The 24,630-nt window shown below is 40.7% G+C and overlaps 1 protein-coding gene across 1 annotated transcript in view; it reads right to left on the reverse strand.

The window, feature by feature from the left end:
* Positions 1-24,630, reverse strand: part of dlgap2a (discs, large (Drosophila) homolog-associated protein 2a) — a 155,551-nt gene that overhangs the window by 129,681 nt on the left and 1,240 nt on the right. The window contains exons 2-3 of the mRNA XM_027275119.1: positions 15,814-15,868; positions 15,287-15,334 (exon numbers count right to left, since the gene is read on the reverse strand). Of these exons, the coding sequence (XP_027130920.1) occupies positions 15,287-15,334; positions 15,814-15,868 (103 nt within the window). The remainder of the gene's footprint in view (positions 1-15,286; positions 15,335-15,813; positions 15,869-24,630) is intronic.

Genomic DNA, 24,630 nt, shown 5'->3' on the forward strand with positions numbered 1-24,630 from the left:
ATAGATGTAGATGCAGTCATAGAGTAGTAGAGTGTAATTATTGGACTATGGAAAAGAAATATTTGTCAATTAGAAAAGAAAAATACAAATCCATCCATAGACACGGGGGGCTGGAGTCGATCAGCAGACACTGTGTGAGAGATGGAGTGCTTACATTCACATCTACAGGTAATTCAGAGTCACCAATTAACCTGCATGTCTGTAGACTGTGGGACCTATAGGCAATTGTTTTGTGACGTAGGAAGCTGCAGAATGTGTGCACATATGCTCAGTGTGTAATCCATGTCTACATTCATCCCTCATTTCCCAATCACCTCCATCTCTCACACCTTAGCTTTTGATTATGATGACAACCATATGCCAGGCTGTCTGTTGGCTACACAGTCCAAACAGAGAGCCATCAATCCCGCAGGTTGGACGTAATACCTGTCAACGCTGAGCACAGCTGACTTTCCGTACCGTGTGATGCATGAGCCATTTACCCATTGCCATTAAGAGGGAAGTGTTATTTGCATCCTTTATGCAGATGCTTCCTCAACATGTCACCACACCAATTGGGCACAAAGTGGCACACTGATGTATAAGCTTCATCTGCCGATAATCTTAAACATATGGCAGCGTGTATAGCTACTGAGTGTAATACACTGATTAGCTTTGATGCAGCGCAGCAGGCAAACAAAAGTTGTGGATCAACACTAATGGACTGTCTCTCTCTCTCTCAAATCCACACTACATTTTGCTGAGGCAGGTGTGTGATGGTGAAACACCATTACTGCCGTCTTAATGAGAGCCCTGTGTGAGTTTCCCCCTGTGGTGGTCCCAGCAGGACCTTATCTGGGCCTGCGCCGTCGGACACGCTAGATGGGTGAGATAACCTCCATCTGTCTTCATGACTGTCTGGCCCTTTATTGCTTTAGGAGAAGTGCTGCTTTCACAAGCTCTTCCTCTGCTCGGGCCAGGAAAACCAATATTTGTTTCCGCGTTCAGGCCGGCGTGATTTGTAACAGGACGGCTTTACGTTTCTGGTTCTTTCAAGGTAAACAGCGTAAATGCGCTCCTCTTGATGAAGGGCATGATTCAAGAAATCAGAATTCTAATAATGAGTTCATCTCAGTCCATTATGAAGCACCAGCTTCGATACGGGCTTGGAAACATAATACAATCTTAAAGGAATATTACATTATATAACTTTTGTGACTGCAATTTAACACTTGAACAACTTAGACTAAAGCTTTGCTCTGTGGGCCTGCACAGTGCATGCTAACATGGTCTTAAAGACAACACTAGAATGCTGATGTTTGAAAGACACAATGTTCACTATGCACACTATCTTTGTTTAGCATCTTAGCTTGCTAACATTTGCCAATTAATTTGCAGCTGAGGTTGGTAGAGATTGATGATGGTGCAAAAGTTAAGGTCAAGGGTTTAAAGTTGCTACAATTCATCCCCCAGAGAACTGATACTAGAAAACATTGATTTAGCAGTTGTCCAGATATGTCACTCTGAACCACAGATGTCAACCATATGTCCACGAGGTAAAGTCAGAGAAACATCAAAGACAATAAGATCATCCCCTTGGGACCACGAACATCTATAGAAAATTGAAGCAATGATTAACCACCAGACCGTCAGACTTACATTGCCATCCCTAAAACAGGATGTGTGGTCCTTCGTTATTAGTTTACCCCTCATCTCTTTTTGATCAGGCATCGTTGTGGATGCTCCGATGCCGTGTTCCAATGTTTCAAAGTAAGGTATTATTGATTAGAGGCCAGCTTATACCTGAAAAACACATTTCTTGTTCAAGATACTGCAAACCTATCATTTCTAACTGCTGCTGTGTTGCTGAGGATGAAAAGGAATTTCCATAACAGCATCAATAAATAATTTAGATGTCTGGATGAAAGAAAGTTGAACCTCTCGAAAAAGTGCAGAAATATGACTGAATCTGTGTTGCAGGCCAGTCTCTATGTTTTTAATACTGTATACACAGAATAAATGTCCAGAATTTCCTGCACAGTAGGATTAATAAAATGGAGGCTGCAGAAATGAAGTCTTTTATCTGGAGGACTGATAATTAAAGCTGCTAGCTTACAATGTCTTTTATCGTTCTGGTAAATGACCAAGTTGTCTTTTGTCGGCTTTATGGAGGTTCACCTCTTCATTACAAAACATCATTTAGCGGTTAAAAGTAAGATTCAAATACAGTCAGTATACTGTGACTAACAATTTAGAGTTAAAAAGGTAATTACTAAGATTAATGTTTTTGTTGTGTGTGTTTTTTTATGTTTTAATGTCTGAAGAGGTCATGCTTTTTTAATAGTCTCCATTTGAAAGGCTGGTAGTAACAACATTAACAAAGTGTCCCGCTCCTGGATCAGGTCTTACAGTTTGTGAAAAGTACAAAGATTACACGATTAAGGTTAGAATTATAATAACATAAACATGCAATTTTATGTCATGCTAACTATAGACCTCTAGTTTCTTGGTAACTCCATCAACGACCAATATAACTTCCTTCCATCCTCATAAGGATCTTCCCTCCCTTTCCTATACCCCCATGCATTCCTGTCTTGAGCTATACCCATTTGGTTATGACAACTTCTTCTTACACTGCATTCCTGTCTCACTTTCTGGAGTCATCATGATATCAAAAACTTTTTTTGTGAATGTTTTTCTTGTTCATCCACTTGTCCCAACAGGGGTCCCTCACAGTGGGACTCAGAAGTTTGGACTGAGGGAATGAGAGCCTGTTGTCAAACATCTGTCGTATCACAGCAGTAAAGGAATCGAATGTGCCGCTTCACAATATTCCCACAATAAAATCTGCATCAATAAACCATCAAGCAAGTGCTCTAGTAGATTTACTATGCAATGCAATTTGATTAAGTTCAATGTGGCCTCTGAACTACTGAGAGCTTGGAACAGAGCAACTGATGTCGGCCATCTCTCTGTGTCCTCAACAGCACCATAAAAAAAGTGATAAATCATAGTCCTGACATTTACATGGTCGGCTCTTATTCTACTTTGGTCTTTTGAATGTTGGATTATAGAACTGTGACAGTTACTTCTACTTTGGCTATGATGTGGCTGTTATCCATGGGAAGGTTAAAGTTTTTAATTTAATGGGAAATTTGCCTCTAATGCATTGATTATAATATTATTCCAAAAGATGTTTTGGTAATAGATTAAAAGGAAAAGTTCAACATTTTGGAAAATGTTATCTGGTTTGTCTGCCTGTACACAAACAGAAAAGTTAAAATGGCAAGTTATTAGGCAGGTATAGAAACACACACTTCAAACTGAACACCACACTTCAGACCACAGTGTCCACAAATCACCTCTGCTCTCCAAACATCCTTCACAAAACTTTTTACAGCAACTGCTCAAAAAACAAACTTTGGATACAAAATGTTAGTTGAAATCTTGAAACTAACCAAATAAGAGTTTTTCCCAAAACACCAAACTCTTTCTTTGACACCTAATTTGATCCTTTAAATTATGCAATATTTTAATTTAAAAACTTCAGTTTATTTTACCTCATCGAGTCAAATTCAGTTCTCTTAATTTTCAATGTTCATAAGTGATTGCAGAGCATCAATGAAGAATGCCCACAGTACTTTCTAAGCTTAAAATGCTATTGCTTGTTATGAAATAAAAGATCTTTTAAACATTTACCATGACTAAAAAATCTTATCCAAGCTTTTAAGACAGTGCCTCAAAACCACAAAACAGGACTTCTGGGTTTTTATATATATTAAAGAATTGATGACTGGGTTTAATTATTAAATTAGGGTTTGCCACGAGATTCTTCTGCAGGGTATTTGGGCTATTTTAATCCTACAATTCCCTCTGTCTCTCTCCTTGCTCCTCTCTTCCATTTATCTTACACACACTAAACTTTAACCCGGAGCAGTGAATCATCCTGATGAGCTGTGGAATGAGGTTGATATTGGTCGTCTTCTATCTTCTGGTCAGTTGGAGGACCGACTCTGGCTGTGAGAGGAAGCATCGAGAGTGACACTGACTAGATGACGCCAACATTGCTCGATTCCAGAGCTGAAACAATTGTATCACGCAATCGCTATCGCAATCGCACTTTGACACCATAGACAACCCAATCCACCTGCAGACTTGATAAAGGGATTCGCAGAAGATTACACAAAAGAAGCAAAAATGGCAATTTGGGAGCGACGGTGTGACCAAAAGAGAAGAGAGTGGCGACAGGTCACTCCAGAAATAATGATAGCCCCTGACAAAGACAGGTAACTGATGACACATCGAGAAAAATGTGACAGATTCTTTGAAAACTGTAATAAAAACCTGAGTCAGTCATAACTTCAAAGAGACCTACAGCTGATGTCTCACTTTCTGTGTCCTTGAAAGGAAGAGGTTGGCAAAGTATCTGTCCATGCATGTTTCCTATTGGTGTACTATCACCACCGGCCAAAGGAATGTTTATAAACAGTGTGAGTGACGATTTCCATGCTGTTTTTCTGATTATTATTTTGAAGGATGAGCACTGGAGGAACGGCCTTGATCTGCCGGTCCCTCCAGGCATAAACACATTTAATTATATTCAACAAATGGTGTTTGGCTGGACACGAGGGTTGTAAGAGCATGTGGTTCGGCTGCCTGGTGGAGACGGGTGCCCTGATGCACAAACCCAAAGAAAACCTTATGGTCAAAGAGATCAGGAAGGCAAAAGAGGCAACGGAGAGTGGCAAGTACAGATGGTCGAGCAGAATATGGTCCAAACCAATCTGAAAAGGTCAATGGCAAGTAGGAGTCAAACAAGAGAAAGTTAAATAAATCCATAAAGTATGAATGTTTTTAAAAGTTTCATGCGTTAAAATACATATCCTATGAATATATAAGTCTCAAAAATAGTACATAAACAACGCTGCTCCACAGGAAGGAACTTATTAACATTACCACTGAAGACTTACGGTAATTAAAATTCTACTCATTAATGATTAACTGACATTTAATTTAACTTCAGATGCTTTGCTATGTACAACAACCACCTTCACATCAACACCACCAAGACGAAAGGGGGGATGGTGATTAGTTTCAGGAGGAAGACACTTCAGACCACATCGGTGAACATCCAGGGATCGGATATCGAGATGGTGGGAGCATACAAATACCTGGGTGTTCACCGCAACAACAAACTGGACTGGTCGGACATCACAGACGTCCTGTAGAAAAAGGGTCAAAGTCGTCTCAACTTGCTGATGGGAATGAGGTCCTTTGGAGTGTGAATGACACTGTGGTAGCATCTGCAATACTCAGAAGCATGGAGAACCACTCACCATACTGGTCAAGAAGACCAGCTCTATCCTGGATTGCCCACTAGACTCCATAGAGGAAGTGTGGGAGAGGAGGAAGTTAGCAAACCTCACATCCATCCTGAACAACTCCTGTGAGACTGTGAAGACCTTTAACAGCTCCTTCAGCAACAGACTGCTACTCTCACCATGTAAGAAGAAGCTCTACCACAGGTCCTTCGTTCCAACAGCTGTCAGACTCTTTAACACCAGCATGACTTGGTTAGGATTGTAACATGACCACAGCAATGCATATTTGAGATTGAAGGTGTGTCTTAAAATCACATACAGTTTTAGTTGAATAATAGATTATAGCCAACTATAATTTTTCAACCCACATATTTGCTTGATTACATGTGGGAAAAAAAATGTCTCTATCATTGTTACCTGAATATTTTCATGTTTTTGACTATTATTATTTTATGGCATTTTATATCTATGGAATAATTGAGAAAAGTAATGAGACGATTGATGTGATAATGAGTGTGGCAGCCATATATTGTTAAGGTCTTTGTTCGTCATTAGACAACAGAGGATCAGTCATAACAAAGCAGGTTGTTTGTGTCTGACTTCCTGCCTTGTATTTGTTATGGCTGTGATCCTGGCTAATCAAATCACAGCAAGCTCCTTCAGACAGCCAGTCTCTGGCCCGGCGGCTACAGCTCCTCCACAGATAATGTCACTTCCTCTGAAAACATACTGATTTTGTTAGCAGATGTGGTCACTGTTATCTGTCACAGCTAGAGCACAAAAAAACTAAATTTGACCTGTGGTAAATACTGAAAAGACAAACAATGCTGGTTGACAGGTAGAGACATTGTTTTTTTTGAGTAAGAAGTGATAGTGTGAGTTATAACCTCCTTCTGAGTAGCTAAACATCTGACTGTGCAAAGAGTAAGACAAACGTTTGTATTGAGATTGTTTTTTTGTTTTTTTTTTTCATTTCACTTCATACCACTGGGCAGATCTGAATGTGTGTTCGTGGATGTGTCAGGAAAGAGGGGCGTGCAATGATGAATGCGAAGAGACAAGACAAATAAAAAGTGTCGCGCATAAAAGAGAAAAGACATACAATTGTTCGCCCGCAGCATAATCAGACACACAGGTGGAGCTCAGTTAGACTCTCCTTGTCAGGTGTCGGAGAGCTCCAGGCTGCCAAATGGGTGCCATCTATTCACCGTAGCCGCTGTGCTAATAATGAGGGCTGAAATGAATGGTGTCACTTTAGTGCAATTGCTGCAGTGGGAAAAACATGTTCGGAACATTGGGTACAACAACTAGATGGGCTACAGGGAAACTAGAAGGAAGGAATGGAGGGGTAAAAAGGAGGAACATTAAAGTGAAGTTTTTGTTTGGGATGCGAACTTGCCTTAAGGCTACATAAGACAAAGGTCTTGGTTGACAAAGTAACGAAATATATACGATTCCTTTTAGGTCTGTGCGATATGATCAAAATCTCATGATGTGCCTTGACCTCTGGCAACGTCTGGACTTTTTTTTAGCACTCTGTGGTACTTTTGTGGCTTTCATCCATAATCTCTCTCTGTGCTGTTATACATGATTCTTACGTGAAGGATACTGATGTTTGAGTGTATTTTGGGGACCGATTTGAGGCATCATTTCATAATTTGCAAAGTAATATTACAATTTTCCCTGTTTCATCTTGGAATTACCCCATTTGGCGTCACGCTCACTCTCCTCTGTTTGTGTCTGTTTGTGTATGCAAATTTCCCACCACTGCCCAATACAAAGCATCATCCATTTGATGGAAAGTATTGCTGTAAAGAGTGTTATTTGTGACATAATGAAAGAAAAAAATACCCATTACTCCCATATTAGTGTGTGGGAAGTAAGCAGACTAGATAAAAGCCCAAAGACTCAAGGACAGGTAATTTTTTACTTAACAGTAAAAGATTCATTCATTCATTCTTCATTTGGACAGAAACAATTTCTAAGCAACAAGCTTCTGTTGTGGATGACACTACACGCAGACAAACTGAACACTCAAATTCTGCAATGAATTCCAACACAAAGTCTGACACTTGAAACCATCAGAGCATAGCAGACAGCTCGGTTTTTCTCACTATCACCGTCGAGCACACACTGGTAGACGCACACAAACACAGAAATACTTGCCAACTTTGTTTAGACAGTCTAGCTGTTCAACCACTCCACAGAGTTCAGATGAACTGTTACAATCATCTTTCTCTGTCACCTTGCAACCCCAATTTCATCTAGCTATTCCATGGAGGCAACTCGTAACATGGTGCAGCTGGGCTGCAGCTTTCCTCGCAATTTCCTCCAGAAACAAATGTACACATTTCTTTCTCTTTTACTTCTAGTGAGCAATTGTAGCATCAATAAAATATTAATTGATTAAGGCAGTAATGACCATAACCAAATATAGTGAACTGACAGCTTATGCCTGTGCATGTTGTGTTTCAGACAAAGCGTTTCTGCATAACGTCTGCTGGACTGGTACAAAACAAGGTGAAGACACTGTTGTACCTGCAAAACCTGAACTAAACATTCAGGTTTTTTTAATTCTTCTTGTGCTTTCGATTGAATCCTAAGGTCTTCCTCAACAGATTGACTTATTTTTTTGTTTTGTTTTTTGTTAAGACCACAGATTCATTCTTAACTTTGGAAACTAGATAGACTGTGTCAGAAATGTGTTCTGTTGCATCTATAACCACACCTAGCAGTGATGTCACGGACTCCTGGAGTACACGGTAGGTTAAACCATAGCAAAGATTTTTAATGCTTTTAAATACCGGGTCTTATTCAATGACCTGCCTGTATCTGCAGAATAACACACTCTATCGCCTAGCTCCTGATTAGTAAAACAAGCTCCCTGCCTCAAGATATCAAAATATCTCTTGTTTAGAGGTTGATTTATCACCACGTTATCTGACTTTCAAGTTAAACCCAGGCAGTGACAGTGTTTTAGTGATCAAGTGAGTAACTCTGGCTGCCGAATGAGCAGGACTGCCAACAGGGCGGTGCCAGCACCACAGATTTTGAGCTTCAAAACAGCTGTGGGTGACATCACGCCAAAGTTCATAAAGATCCCTGGATTTATGGGAGAGCGTCAGTTTGCTGTATTGCTGTAGATAAATAAATAAAAAGTTGTTTTTTACCTCGCAAGCGATGACACCTGTCCATGGTAACTGTACACCACAAAGATGGCGACAGCGGTAGCTTCAAAATAAGACTTTGATTAAACCTTGATGTAAATGTCTCCAACTACAACGGATTTACATTATCATCAAAAGACTAAATTAAAATCAGGTGCCAAAATGAACACTGCGCAGCGTGAGAGCGCAATGGATCATCTATGTCTGCCATCAGTAAAGACATACGGACTGTGAACAGATTGTCTGCTGATGAGTAAAGTGTGTGTATGTGTATGCTGATGAAGCAAAGAGAGGAAAAAGAGCAGCGAGTCAGAAAAAATTAAAAGGAATGTAAAGGTTTGTCAACACAGCAGCAAATACGGGACCACCTCCCATTTCTTTCACTTCCTCCCACCGTCATTCATCCATTAATGAGCAGCTTGGAACAGAGTGACTCAGCGTTTAATCAAAACTCACTCCCTGCTCGCTCATTATGTCAGGGACAAGCTGGGACAGACAGTCCACAGAGACCAGCTGTCCTCTAGTCAGACACTGTGTAGTTCAATGACATGAGTCCCTACAGAGAGATGAAGCAAATACGTTCATGGGCAGGTAGGTGTGCAGCACACTCAAACAAACACACACATACAGTACAACACCTCTGGGTGTAAAAGCATTTAGAGCATTTCTGTGGAAGCCCAGTATTAATATTAAATGATGTTTTACTCCTGCAGGGCAGCAGGCTGTGATGTTATAAAAGTACTGAGTCCACTGACAGGTGACACCTTGCTCTATCTCTGACGGCACCTTTAAACTTCTCTTTAATCCTACCCCTACACAAGATAAGAGCAGATACTTGGCTGCTTAGTCAGGCCTCTGTATCTACATTAATTTGAATGACATTGCCAGCTCAGTAGTACAGCCACTATCAACATTTATCTATTTTCACTTGTCAACAAATACATAAGCCTACAGGGTCATCAGGTGCGCACCCTCTCAGTAACTGTAGCTTCATGGGGTTGCCCACAATACGGAAAAGGCTAAACAGTGTTAGTGTTGTATAAACACACCTTGTTTACCTGCACACACACATTTAGGTCTCACTCCGGTCAAGTCTACAACATCACCAGCTAAAAACGCTAACCATGTTGCCTGAAGTCCTGTTGCCATCACGCAGCATGCACCTTAACCCACCAAACAAACCGAATAATCTTCCTCAACTACCTCACCTTGACAAGTAACAAGCACACTCTTCTGGCTTTAACATCACTGACTAATCAAGCGGTAACCTCTGTGGCTGTGAAATACATAAGTGCCAACTTGAGGCTGGCTAAAGAACAAGTCACTCTACATAAGTCCCCATATTAAAATGCTCAACTTGACAAAAACATTTACAACCTGGTTCATAAGACAGTTTTGGTCTCTATAGCTGATTTTACCAGTTCATGACAACTGTACTAAGGCTGATTTTTTTTATAAAACTCACCTGTTTTAATAAAATCCGGCCTTAAAGTTATGCATAATAACAGTGTGGCCACTTTGACTGACAGATGGGTGCCATTACAGGTAGCTTGTTTGAACAACCATTCAATCAGTCAGCCCGCCTCAGCTACACTCACGTCTTTGCCCATTTTTAGATTAGAAGGATAGCCAAGATGGTGGTGGCCACACTCTGAGCTCTTCACAATGGTTCTGAACCCAACGAGCAATCATAGTGTTGCAGCACATGGCCCAAGATTCAAGTATTAAGTATTGTCCCTGAGATCATCAGAGCATCCTTTTATGTTGTGCCATTACTTGCATTCCCATACATGTGCAAAATATGCACACAAATAGACAGAGAAACATACTGCTTAGCTCAACTTAAACTCAGTATTCATAAAATGTCTGCAAGCACTGTATCATGAATATTCAGCTAAGCTGCACCTGGATCAGCGTGTCCTATATCTCTGTTCAGAAAGTATCACTGACTTTCCCTCTAATCCATTATGCTTCTGTGTCATATTTGTTTAAAATCGATTTTTCATTGCCGCAGCAGTCCGGTTGCACAGAGACAGAGGCCTGGAGGAAGAGTCCATGTCTCAGAGATACCCACTCTTGTAACAGTTCAGTGGGTACGCCTTGGCAGTGCTGGAGGAAGTGCAGAGGAGGAGAGAGTAGGAGAGGGAGGGTGATCGTGAGTGTCGAATGTACAGCCTAACAGTACAAAGTAGAGAGGGCTGAGGAGGAGAGATAGTGCAGTATTCATTATCAACTACAGCAGTGGAGAGTTTAGCAGACATGAGGAGAACTCCTGAGGGCGTCCAGCACACACACATCCCCTCTTTCCCCTCACTTTACTCAATCAGCTCTCACTCATTCTTTCATCCTTCTGTCTTGCTTTTTTCATCATCATCGTGCAGATTCACTCTTTTTTCTCTCTCGCTTTCGCTCTTTTTGCCGTCCATAAATCTTATTTCTGCTTTGTAACACAGTCTCTCCCCCTCTCTCTCTCTCTGGGTGCCTCTTATTTAGTGAGCGGGTATGAATACGGCATACAGAGTTGGCAGAGAGGCCTCTGAGAGCTATCAGAAGGAGTCAGGCTCTTCCTGGTTGTCTCGTTTTGTTACAGATTCATATCAAGAGTGCCGGAGGACACACTGTGTCTATGTAAAAGTGTGTGCGTGTGTGTGTGCATGCATTCACAGAAACAGGCTGGACACGCTCAGAACGAAAGTGACAGCTCGCCCGTTAATTACTCAAGTTAATAGAGCAGCTGCTGATTCACTCCCTTGTCAGTGAGATTCGCAGCGGGATGGGGAGGTTTGGGCAGGGCATGTGAAGCATTAAGATGGACGTGCTGTGACTCTGGACAGAGGCTAAGTTAGGTAAAGAGACGCGCCATTAGACTTACTGAGTTCAGGGACTTTTGCTGTTTCTGGATGAGGATTCAACAGAAACTTTTCAGACAGCAGACACGAAATGTTATGAGGATTTTAAGTGGACTTCTCCCAATATTGTGTTCTGATTTTCATCTCTTAGAAACTTTCTAACTAATGTTTCCTCTGTAGTCTCCCTTAGTCCTCCTGGCCAACTTGTTTCCATAGCAACGTATCCTCAGACAAACCCTTCCACTTTAAGTTGACACAAATCACAGCAGCAGCGGTACGTTAGCTAATTAAATATACATTATTCTGCAGAATGTAACACCACAGCTACTGTTCTAGCATTCGAGCTAACAAGCAACATTTTAAAGACAAACAAACTTTAATGAGGCAGTCGGTTTGTTGACATTTATGAAATATATTCAGAAAACGTATCAAAATGTCACATGATGCTGCCAAGTGCTAGGCTTTAAAAAGTTTCTTATCAACAAAGTCCTAAACAAATGTTGATACATCTCACCCTATTTAGTTGATCTGGGTTAAAAATAACCAGTATTTTGTGTTTCACAAACAGCATTGAGGTTTAAGGCATAGCTCAGGTTTTTTTGAAGTGGGGTTGTATGTATGTGGTACTTATGCAAAATAAGTTTATTACCCACAGTCGACAGCTATCAGCCCACTCCCAGTTGCACAGAAATATAGCAAAGCACTGTTGTGGACAGGGTCAGCAGAAAAATGTACTTTAACCACATAAAAAAAAGCCCACCTAAAAAAAAAAAACTTGCAGGCAGCCCTTTCCCTTGGCACTACTTTGTCTCAACTGTAGAATTTTTGTTGTCTTACGCCTATGCCCAATTTGCTGTTCACGTCATTTTACACTACACCAGATCTGACATTCTTTGTTCAATGCTGTGTCTGTTTGTTTTCATATATAATATGCATACCTTTTCATTAGTGTATAATCAATCGAAAAACAAAATTCTGTTTATTACTTTAGAATGAACTTTTTATATCTACAGACCTTTTCCATGGTGTCTGCCATGTTGCACCATCAGGTTTCTACAGTAGCACAGAATGAACCACACACTAGCACTAGATAAAGTGTTTTTCGTAGCCTTCATAGTTTATCCATGTTGGATTGGGATGGCATTTGAGGGGGCTGCAATCTGCAACTACACCACTAGATGGCACTTTAGTTTACTTTACTTTTTACGCTTTAGACTAAATAAATCACACAAAACATTGCAGTTCATTATGTGTGTCTTGTCTTGATTGAACTTTTTTTTTTTTTACATACAAAATAGAAGCAAAGCTCATGCAACAAATGAACATTTTGCATGCTCCGTAATTATAAATCACACATGCAAAAAGATGATGATTAATGGTGAAAATTAGCGCAAGACAAACATGAGGTACACTTACCTGTACACATTAGTATGACACATGGGAACTGTAAATGGAGGTAATGCTGTGTACTTGTGTGTGTGAGTGTGTAAAGGTAAAGGCTCAGGGGAAACTAAATCAATATCAGTCCATGAATGCAAAACAGAAGTGTCCAAATACTGGTAGGGATGATACAAGGGCTTCCCAGAATGCAACAGTCAGCATGTCTCTTTACAGCACCTTTGAATTTGTGGTTCATGATGTGAGACACTGTAAATCTGAACTTTAAATCTACTCAAAACTACCCTGGTACTCATTCATTGGATTCATGTACTCAGATTTTAGGTTTCAGTGAACAAAAGTGGAAATGATCAGTTTCATGTTTCCAAAATGTTCGAGCAGGAGATAGAACAAGATGATAATAGGATGCCAGAAATTATAGCATGAACATGAAAAATGGCAACAGAATGGTGAAATATTCACACGTTAATTAGTGGCTATAAATAGAAATAGTCATTGAATTTGTGGCATAGGAATGCTCAGTGCTCATCAGCACAAAGGGTTTATCTCAGAGAGTATATTAAGAGCAGAGGGACATGCTGACAACAGTGAGCGTGAGATTCCGATAAGCGTCATCCCTCCACTTTCTGTGCACGAGATTTCATCAGATTTCAATCTGACGAACTGAAGCACGGAGCAGTGGAGGGGAAAGGGAAGTGTTACTGAGCAGGAGATGGATTTGTGAGAGCTGGGAAACTGCCCAGGAGAGGGCGCCCCTCGCTCAATGGAGTACAGTAGAGCAGAGGACATACAGACACCCACAATGCGGGTGTTTTATTCATATTCACCAGCAGGAGATACCAATCTTTTCAAAGCCTTTACTTTCAAAGTCTCCTCTACTCTTACTTGCTTTTCATCATATTCTGCTCTATAGTCCACCTTCTCTTTCCTCAAGCCCTATATACTAAATGTTCTCTCCTTTAAGAAGACCCAAACCTGAATAAATATGACTGTACTCACCAATGAACATCCACCTCCACTAATAGCATTCATTAAAGCCATCGGCTTAGCGTATGCAAATACAACAGCCATATATTATCCAATCAACAGAGAGATGTATTGCTTATTAGAAATGGACACAGTGCAGTCTTTGCAGCTACTGTGTTGCCAAGGAGACAGGATGCTAAGGTAGACATTATGAATACAGAAACTACTGGGGGCACTGAGGTTGTTAGCAGTTGTGCCACTGTGTCTTGCTGAAGTTAGCTCAGCAAAAGCTCTGAATTGTATCTGAGATGAGACCAGTGGCTGAATGATGATCTATGAACTTTGGTGGAAGGAGTTTGACAACATCAGATGGTTTGTTGATGCACCACTGCTGAGTATTCAAGAGAAGTGCCATGTACTGTGTCTTCTTGACAGCGCAATCTATCAGAATAAAGACGTTTTCAGGGAGAAGCAACATTTCTTCTTTTTTTTTTTTTTAAATGAAATGAAATTTGTTAACAAGTGCAGTCAAATGTTGCTGTCAAGTCAGCATTCACATGCACACAATGTAGCCTATACACACACACACACACACACACACACATTATGACCTAAGACTATAGCTACCTCCCTCTTCCAAACCAGGGTCTGCTTAAATACCCCTAGAAAAGTTTCAGAGCTTTGGACATTCATATTCATGAGGTTATTATAAGGTCATTTAATAAGTGTCCACTCTGTCAGGACACCTTGCTCTAAGGATAGTCAAGAGATGCACCCTTGAGTCCTCCATATTCATGCAGTGATTGCCAGCCACCTTAACTAAACACAAAGAAGCTTGTTCTGCAGGGAAATTTAAGTCTTGCACTTGTACATTCCACTAAAACTTTAGCTAACATCCGTAAATCACTTTTTTGTTGCTGATCACACTTACACGGCACAACAGCAACAGTTCCACTATCCCTATCTGGCACCCTTTAAATAGAGAATAAAGTAGATTGGATTAAGATTTGACCCAGGACTGGTTTAAAGAACTTTTATGCTACAAACTATCGGTTTGCAGGTTTTGTCTTATCTGCTTACGTGCAGATTATCTTGCCTCTATGTCCCACCAAACATCAATTTCACGTTGCAAAAATTCCTCTCGGTTATCAGTTATAACTCAGAGTTTCCAAGCTTCAACACTTAAAACTCATAAGAATTTTCCAAGTCTCTCTTCATCGCCAAGGTTGCTGCGCCCTTGCTCGACTGTTCAACATCTGTCTCACACCTGGCAGAGACTGGAGAAACACAACGCTCTATGGTGGACATCACTCTTGTACTGTTTGCAGAGCAAAGTGCAAAACAGAGGACACAAGTTCACTGCTGAAAGCAGTTATTACTAAGATGACAAAATGGCCATGAGTCTGACAAACGAGCGAAACGCTGCAAAAGCCGACGCGCGTCGGAGCAGCATTAGTGAGGTTTTGTTAGTGGGATGGATGGTGTGGGAGCCCATGTGCATGCAGTCTCATTGCAGTTGAGAGGTTAGAGAGGCTGAGTCGCTGAAAGTGGACGCACAGAGAGGCAGGTAGAAGAAGTCATTATTGTGAGGACTGCGGCCAGGTACCTGAGTATATCTCCCTGCTCTTCAATTTCATCAGCAATCTCTTCACACCTGCAATAATGTGAAGAAGCCTGTCATCATCACAAGTTCGCAATAACTGCCCCCCAGTTTATCTTTCCCTCTGACATGTAAGTGGAACAAATAAGGCCACACAGAGAACCCCATATGTGCTTAGAGCCGTTTGAAATGTTGCTATTGTGTAGTAGCAATAAAAGAACATTATAGTAAGAATCTCAGTGATAAAGGGATCAGTTTGTGGCCAAATACTAAGAACGGTAAGTCACTGTATAACAAAATTATAAATCATCAATCAGGAAGACTGCATATAGCCAGCAGACGAGGTCTGAGCTTACAGATGTTTGGAGCGCACACAAGAACAGGTAGACAGACAAATGTGACCCACCCACTGAGCATCCATTCCCCACCATCACCACCTACTCATTACTCCCACTGATTGTCTCAGCACCGTGTGTGTGTAAGTGTGTGTGTGTGTGTGTGACTGGTAGACGGGACATCTGTTTGGCCCTTACCTGTGTTCCTGTCTGGTAAGATACAGCAATGCTTCTGCAGTATGCCTGGCAACACCTTCCAAGAAACATCGGAGGAGGTGGAGGAAAGAGAGAGACAGAGAGGGAGAGAGAAGGATGTTAATATCACAGCGGCTCAAAGCAGATAAACAAGGTAGAGTTCATAGGAAAATCACTGATGCATGCTGTGACCCACAATTACAGAGCAGCAACAGACTCACTTTCTCACACCATTTGCATCAAAAGGAGCTGCTCCCGTATTTATCTAGGCCCATTCTTCTGCACCATGATCTAAGCAGTGGAGCACTAAATGATGGTACCGGCGAGAATATGTGTGTGGAGGGTTTATTTTCAACTGTGTGATTCAGTCTACAAGCAGTCAAAGGTGGGTTAAATGGTGTGTGAAAGTTTGATGCACTAACAGTGCATTGGGACAGAGCAGTATAGAGATGGGGTAGGGTGGGGAGGGGGCGTTGGCAATGTTATCAGTCAATCTGGTGTGGTCACGTCAACGGGCCAATTTTAGAAGCTTTCCCTGCTCCATCAGCAGCTCCCCTATGCCAGGAAGTTGTAACAGCAAATGCAACAGTCAATTATTGGACCATTCACAAGCCTGAGGTGGTCATACTAATCAATAATGCATGCTTACAAGCTACTCTTTGAAGAGTCCTTTAAAAATGGTATCAATCCAAAGTTGTTTCTTAGCTGCTAATATTTTGCTATCATCACCTGCTTTCTGCAAATGAACAGAAGACAGGCGGCGACAGGCATAAACAAAATATCCTGTTTCAGTTTTTTTTGTGTGGTGACACTTTTGTTAAGCCTCGCTGTGACACTGAATACCATTACTGGCATTCACGAGGCACAAACATGGAGGATTTATACTAGAAAGAAGTGAACTGAAACAAAGAAGGAGATGCGGAGGTGGCTCAGCAGGTGCCATCAATGCCCTCTTTGTGCTTCTGTCTGACTGACAGGCTCATTGTTGTCCAAAATGACTTTTGTAATATAGACAGACCTCCTCCTCTTTCTTTCAGCTCCATTTTTTTTCTCTCCTCATGATATTGTTAGCATTCCTTTACATTTGCACTCAGTGGTTATCTCATTCTCCTCTGTCTCCTAGAGTTATTTCACTTCTCTCTGGGACTGAACAAGACTGATCAGATAAGTGTCCCCTTTAATTAAAGAGAGGAGTCTATATAAAAAGGTACCTCTTGAAAAGAGGGAGAAGACCAGGAATAAAAAAGGAGAAATTAACCTGAATGACTCGTCTCTGTGGGACGTTCAATGAGATATCAACCCACTGCATCATTCATACAGGAGGGCCTCCAGCACATTGTCTTATCATCTAGTCTCATTTTATACTTGACCAGCAGCATATCAAGAGGTAATCCTGCCATAATATAAACACTTTATAAACTGCGTTTGTCCTACCTGACCCTCAAACTCTGTTTGAATGGACTTAACATGGCCACATGCACTCTCACTCTCTTAGATCTCCTTGTATGAGTGTTCAAAGCGACCAAAACCCTTTTAATTGGACAAACCTGTAGTAAATTGCTCATTTCAGCTGGATGAAATCCACCTGCTTCTAATGTGTGTGCGTGGGCATGTTTCATTCACAAAAATGTGAAGAGTGAAGAGAAAAGACTTTCACACCACAGAGCTTCGAGCAGAAAGAAAGATAACAAGCTTTGCAGTATCAGTAGTGCTATAAAAAAAAAAACCTAAAACAATTACCTGAAAATATAGTACAGGGTCATCAGAGCAGGTCTGTACTGAGTACTGTACTGATAAAGAGGGAATGGTTTAACATAAATTTAGACACGAAAAAAGCTGCCCATGACTAATATGGGAAGTGGTCAAGGGGACATGACACTCTATACTAGAGATTATCATTCACTACAATACACTGTGGGACAGAGACTAAAATTAAAAACTGCACTGAAAGGTAAAGGTTGTTTGTGTCAAAATAAGCCAATAAAAATCACCCGTCCATCTTAGCTACTTATCAGTGTCACAAGGGGCTGGAGCCAATCCCAGTTGGCATTGGGCGACTGGACAAAACGCCAGTTCATCACAAGGCTGACACATGGAGACAAACAACCATTCAGGCCACTGAAGAATAAATCTGTTCATACAAGTGGTTCTTGTATGAGTCCAAGTGTCTTGTTGCACCATCATAAACACTTTTAGCCCAGTTTTTTTGTTTGGACTGATGGTATCTGCAACCCTTATTAGTTATGCTATTATTAGCAGAGGCTACTGTATTAATAGAGATTGTAGCCATTTCATCAGAAATACGTGCACTTGGGACAAACTGAACATATTGGCAGATGAAAATTTGATTATGAAGTTGGGCCAAATGTTAAATTGAGCACTGGCAGTCCAGTATATGAATGGTACACTATTGTAGACTCTGCTGGCTGAGCTCAGGACAAACAATCTATCTTTAGATTTTATGTGTTTGATTTTTTCAGATAAACCAAAGTATTAAATGTTCCATCATGGATTGAGAAAATTATTCTACTTCTTCTAAATGATTCGATATGACACTTAATTATCTGAAAAGTGCATTGTCACAAAATCAGACAGTTTTTTCTTAGCTTGTGACATTTAGTTTTGACAGGTCAGCGTAGATTGGTAACATAGTCTGGGCTGAAAAGTAGGTTTAACTACATTACATTGTGTTTCATTGAATTTATTAAATTACAGAATAAATAATAGAAATGTATTAATTTATTTATTATTTTTCAAGCAGAAACCCACCAAATGATCATGACTTTGGTAATACAGTAAGAGAGAAGAAAGTTCACTAAAGAGATTAACTGAAATTGTTACATTGCATTGTTGTTATTGTTATAGTAATAGTGACTTCATATTATTTATTGGACTAAAGTGCATCCTTATGTTTCATCATTTTTAACTGTTTTACATGAAAGTACTCTCAGTACACAAGTGATGAAAAGTGTTGCGTGATGAATAAAAAAAAGTTATCTCTGCAGTGATACAGTGATTGGTTTGTAATGACTCAAACAGCTGCATGATGTACAGTTATAATTGATGCTGGCTGGCTGGCTGGCTGGCTGGCTGGCTGGCTGGCTGGCTGGCAGAGACTTGAACTGGAGGAGTGTGGAAACGAATGTCAGGAACACTCTTCAGTGTTTTTGACACACATTTCTGTCACTTGCCTCTCATTTACGCTTTAAAAGGATTGGAGTCTGCAGGCATGGCATCTAATTTCATATGAGGAAATGTGTTAGGCATCCATTTGTTTGTCTTTGGGATGAGAAGAAGAGAGGATTTATGTCACCCAGATTTAGAAGAAATACCAGGACAATCCTATGAAAACATAATGGGGACAACTGGGAGTACAAAGGCAAGAATCTGTCTTGATATTTTGGGTATTTGTACAGATTTGTTTTCTCACATTATTCAGAGACTTGAACAGCTGATTTCATTCAAATCTAAAAATCACAGTTTAAAACCATTATGTTTCTTTTACAAAGACCAGCCATATATGAAATAAATAACTTTGGTTATATCAAATCCTAATTAATTAGAAAGCCAAAAATAAAATAAAATAATAGATCTTCAAAGACAATCCAAAGCAGTGCCCTTAGGACTAGAGGCCCAATCTTGTGAATGAGTCTTCATACCCCATTGAGTCAGTGAGTTAATAAAAGGCTCCATTTGGAAGTGTTGTAGCAGTTTACTATCATGCTCTTCCAATAGGACCAGTTGCCATTCGATTGTAGCCTGAAGCTGTAAGAAAAAGGATTCAGTGAAGACATCATTAAACGCCCCTAAAGTAGATGTTAGAACATTGCAGTTGCCACAGTATGAGCACAGCTTTGTAAACCAATGAATGGATAGATTTTTGTGGACCAATGAAATTATGTAGCAATTGGCAGCTGTCCTTTGGCTTACATTATGATCTTGTGAATCCATTTGAAAGTTATGTGCCATTTCCATTGCCATGGTCTATTTTGGTCAACTGGCAAAAACACAAATTAGGGCTGTACCTGACCTAAAATTTGATCAGTCAAATCAGATTAAATAGGTTTCAACAAAAAGATTCAGTTATACTTTTCCTTTTGTTTCAATTTAACATCATCCTTAACTCCTATGAGCCTAAAGAGTAGGATACACTTTTTAGCCTACCTCATATTTAGCTTATTCACAACCTCTCCTGTCGGGCTGCTTCGGCACTTTCAGCCAAAGAGTCAATCACAGTGGATGACAGCAGAGGACCTTGTACCACCATATGGTTTAAAAGTTGTTTAGTTGACTTCACTGACAGTCATCACCGGTGCAGCCGCTGCCCTCCCTCACAGTCTGCTGTCATGCTGTGCTCCATTTCTATCACAGTTAGTTCAGTTACTTGGTTTGTAAAGTTAGCAGCCATTCATGTTGTTGCTCCTGCATTACTGTGTACAATGACAGCTCAAAAATAAAAGATTCGATTGACAAAATGCTAATTGACTCAGGATCTTCTCACACAAACACACACACACACACACACACACACCCACACACACACACACTTGACCTTTATGTCAACTTTCATGCTCATATGGCAAAAACAGTGGCCACCAGAGTTCGGAGGAAATTTACGTCGACTAATCAACCGACAAATGGAGCTATAAAGCAGTTAGTCGTAGCAAAAAATGGCATAGCTGATCTTGTATGCTAGAGTAGTACTGTAAGTAGCACGTGGAAATTCACTGCTGACTGACCTAAATTGCAATTTCTTTTCTCAGTTTTAAAATGCCCTTTAGACTACAGCCAGAATTAAATTTCTCCATGTGCCCCATTATAGCACAATATTGAATTAAGTTTAATTTGTTGTAAACAGAATCCAAAAGATAACAATCAGAAAATAATGCTTTTCAAGATCCACATGAAGCAGTGCAATCAATCAGCATAGCCATTTAGTTGGCTACATGTACTGCGGTTCCACTAGTAAACAATCTCTACACTTTGCCTGAGAAGTAGATTGTGGACGCCTTGGATAACAATCTTGATCTAAACTCGTCATCGATGGCACACCCCTAGTTTAAATATAGGGTCTTTGACAAAGTAAGTATTGAGCTACATGCCTCTTTTCACACAGTTTTTATACAGTATAAGAGCACTCAGAAGCGACAAACTCAAAGCCTGTTGAGGTAGAAGCGGAAGACGAGAAAAACAACCAAATGCATGCTCATTAACTGAAATGAGTGGACTCAGGTGAGTCACACACCATTTGAGTACATGAAGAAACTCTCTGATATCTCTCTGCTATCTCTGAAAATGACCCCAGAAATAAAAGTGTTGTTTGATGGAGTCTGCCTCATGAGACTGGAGAGTGAGAATCAAAAATAGCCTTTCTGATTGAACTCTTATGCCCCTCATGCACATCAAAACATATAAGAAAATGAGTCTTTCTTGTTGAGGAACTTCTATTCTTTCTCCAAGTGATGACCCCGATGAGATGTGCATAAACCCTGACAACCTACTTGTACTGGACTTTGGTGTAAATGTGTCCAAACAAGTCAGGCTCCAATGAACCAGACTCATTTAATGGCTCTGCACATGACCTGAAGCTCAGTGGTCTTTCAGTACGCTCACAGAGCGAATACCTGTCTACTTAAAATGCACCAAAAAAGGACACAGACACATGCATGCATGTGCAAACCTACAGATTCACTACCTATCTCCATTCACTATTAATGCAGTGGGACAGGGAATTATTACAAGTGGCAGTGTATAATAGGATATCTTGGCGCCTGCTGCTGAGAACTCGAGTGCAACTCTAGGTAGCTAATGGAGAACTGAGAGAACGGACGGGAAGTGGAGTCACTCCAGTATATTTCAATGCTCTTTCCATGTGCCTTAAGTGCTTTCTGCGCCCCAGAAGATGAGATTTGAACTGTGACCACTCACCCTGGCAATAGCTGAAAGAGATATGACACACAGAAGTCGACAAAATACTAAAAACACATTTCAACATAATGCAGTCCAATAGCACAATGCCACAACCTAGAGCCTCAAAAATGACTATAAGGTCAATTGACACCTCTCTAACAGCTTTGAGCACAGAAGTGTGTATCTAAAGAAAAGCCTTCCTTACATACACCTTTCCAGTACCCTCCACTCTCTTAGGAAGAGCATGAATATGGGCCACCGCAACGCATTTGGTAGCAGATATTTACACTAAAACACCACATGACTCCTAACTCGGTTTTCAGTTGAATTAATGCTCATTCAGGACACAGGGAGGCTGCAAACTTAAAGTACAACTTTTACCTGATTTATTTCGAACTTCAGCAGAGACAAAGATAGGCATGTAGATGAAAGGGAATGTGTGCGGCTGAGATCTTCTTCAGATGCTCAGGTGGTGAATCTGGAAAGAGCAGCAGGGATGTATTTGCACAGTAGTGGTCTGACATAGATCAAAGTTTTTCCCTAAAACTCGAGGGTGGTGCATTAGCAGATTATCTACAAGAATAACCTATAACGTTGCCATGAGGGCCTATCCCCAAAGCTGCAGGAAGAAAAGGTGTAATGCACCTTGGTGTGCTGTATTCATGGAAATAGCAGCAGTTATGTTAAACCGCTTGGACGATTAAAGCACTAAGTAATTCTCTGAAGCTCAATCAACCTGTCTCAATCAAAACTTCTGCTGCCTTGATGTCTTTTACTGGAGTGGGCCATTTTATTACATGATATATTCAAGATCACTGCTCAGTCTAAAGGGTCTGGTAAAGATTTGGTTATAAAAGAGCTGGGCCATTCGTCAACAGCAATGGTATTACAGGACCTCAAGTACACTTGCGGTTATATAGGTCTTGCACTTGCATTAGTATTAGATTTCACATTTTGACAGTGTTAACACTGTGAGCTTTAGGTGGCAAAATTACAATTCCCTTTAGACCGTTACATGATTTAACACTGTCTCCAGTAAGATAGTTTCAAAGGCATGCAGCTGACAAGAGACACGGGCAGTATCGCTGCTGTGCCAGCTTTCAAAGGACAGCTGCTGTTAGGATGAAAATGCACCAATCTGGCTGACATAAGCTTCCTGGTAAAATCATAATAAATTTTAATATAACTGCTTCAAATATGACTGTCTAGTTAGGATAGAAATACAAATAGCTAATAGGTAAACAGCTAAAAGACTTTGTAATGAGTTATATCTGACCTGGCTATGTAGCAGCTATAGCGGTAACTGAGAGAGTGTAAGGACACCCACTCATCAGAAAGATCTGTGCCCACCGCAGCACAAAGGTGATTAACTGAGTAGTGCAGCAGTATACACAGATGCATACTGTATATACACAATACACACACTTGGCTCTCATGCATTATTAGATTCATAAAGCTCTGTCCCATCCATTCCCTCCGCATCCCTCTACTGAAGCCAAACTATTACAGATGAAGGGGAGAGGGCATTCATCAGGGAAGGTATGACGAAATAAAAGAGAGACAAAAGAAGATGCATGTGCGTGATTAGGTAAGAGAAAGTATTAAAGTGAAAGAAAAGAAGGATGAGACGAATGGGACACTGAGGGAGAAAGTAATGCACGGTGAGTGGATGAAGAAGAGCCTGCTGAATGTTTCATCACTGACTTTTACTCAGACTAGTCTACATTCACCACCGCTCCCCATGTGGCCCGAAATGACATGTACACACGCATAAATGTAGCATTTCAAGTTTTCTATGCATCTTCAAACAGATTATGAGAGCGTTATCGTGTCACTGCCAAGTAGGCAAAGTCCACACGAGCATCCCATTGACAACTCTGCGAGAGTCTGCTTTTGTGGGCATTGACGTGTTCACGAGCAATTTGACAGCAGCGTTGGAAATATCCCGAGAGAAGCTACCTTCAATTCCAATAGAGCATCTGAGGGTGTCAGTTTGCAATTTGTTTTTGTTTTTTTGTTGTTGTTCTTTATTCTTTGTACATAAGTGGCAGCTTTTAATGAGTCTCATCTTGCCTGGTAAGACGAGTAAAGATTGCTCCATCTCACATGAATCATCAGGCTTTCATTGACAGACTGGTTTAAAGGAGAGGAGGGGTGGGGGTGAAAGGTGCCACCTCCCCAGGAGCTGGTAAGTGACAAGTAATTTATTTTTCAGTCACATAAGGACTTATAAAGGTGATATGAATTTCTCACCTGCCACCTGGCATCTGTCCACCCACAGATCCCCTCTCTTTTAGATATACACAATATGCATACACACACACACACACACACTCAGATGCCCTCCTTATTGATTAAAAGTAATTGCATTTCTCCTCAATGCTTGCTACCACTGCCTCTCTAGCACTACTCTCCACCTGCATAATGAATGAACACGGGATACTTTTCTAAGAACCAAAATAAAACACGCTTGTGTTACTATGGCAGGAAATGCAGTTTCCATGTATGAACTGCTTTGCGACGCACCCTTCGTTTCAGAGGCTAGAGGGTAAAAACAACCATCGCTTACACGTCAAAGTTTCACCCAAGCAGCTGTGTGTCAATGAAGAAAGACCAGATGACCACTACTGTCTAAAAATAAAGACTTTTTATATTATTGAGAAAGGTAGGATTACAGCATCGTCAAGTACCTTGATAAAACTTGTAGCCAGGAGGGTGTACAGCAATAACTCTATTGAGCTTCTAAAGCATTGCAATGAATATGGTCCACTATTTTTAGCACCTCTGTGATTATGATGTCTGACTATGTGAGTGCTGGCAGCCAGCATTTTGTCACTCACAGTGTGTGCTGAGTGCTTGTGTATTTGCTGTGGATTCGGCACCATTCTATACAACTTCCCCTTTTTTCTG

The sequence above is a fragment of the Larimichthys crocea genome, chromosome XXIV (genome assembly GCF_000972845.2).
Source record: "Larimichthys crocea isolate SSNF chromosome XXIV, L_crocea_2.0, whole genome shotgun sequence".
In the NCBI taxonomy this organism is placed as follows: Eukaryota; Metazoa; Chordata; class Actinopteri; family Sciaenidae; genus Larimichthys; species Larimichthys crocea.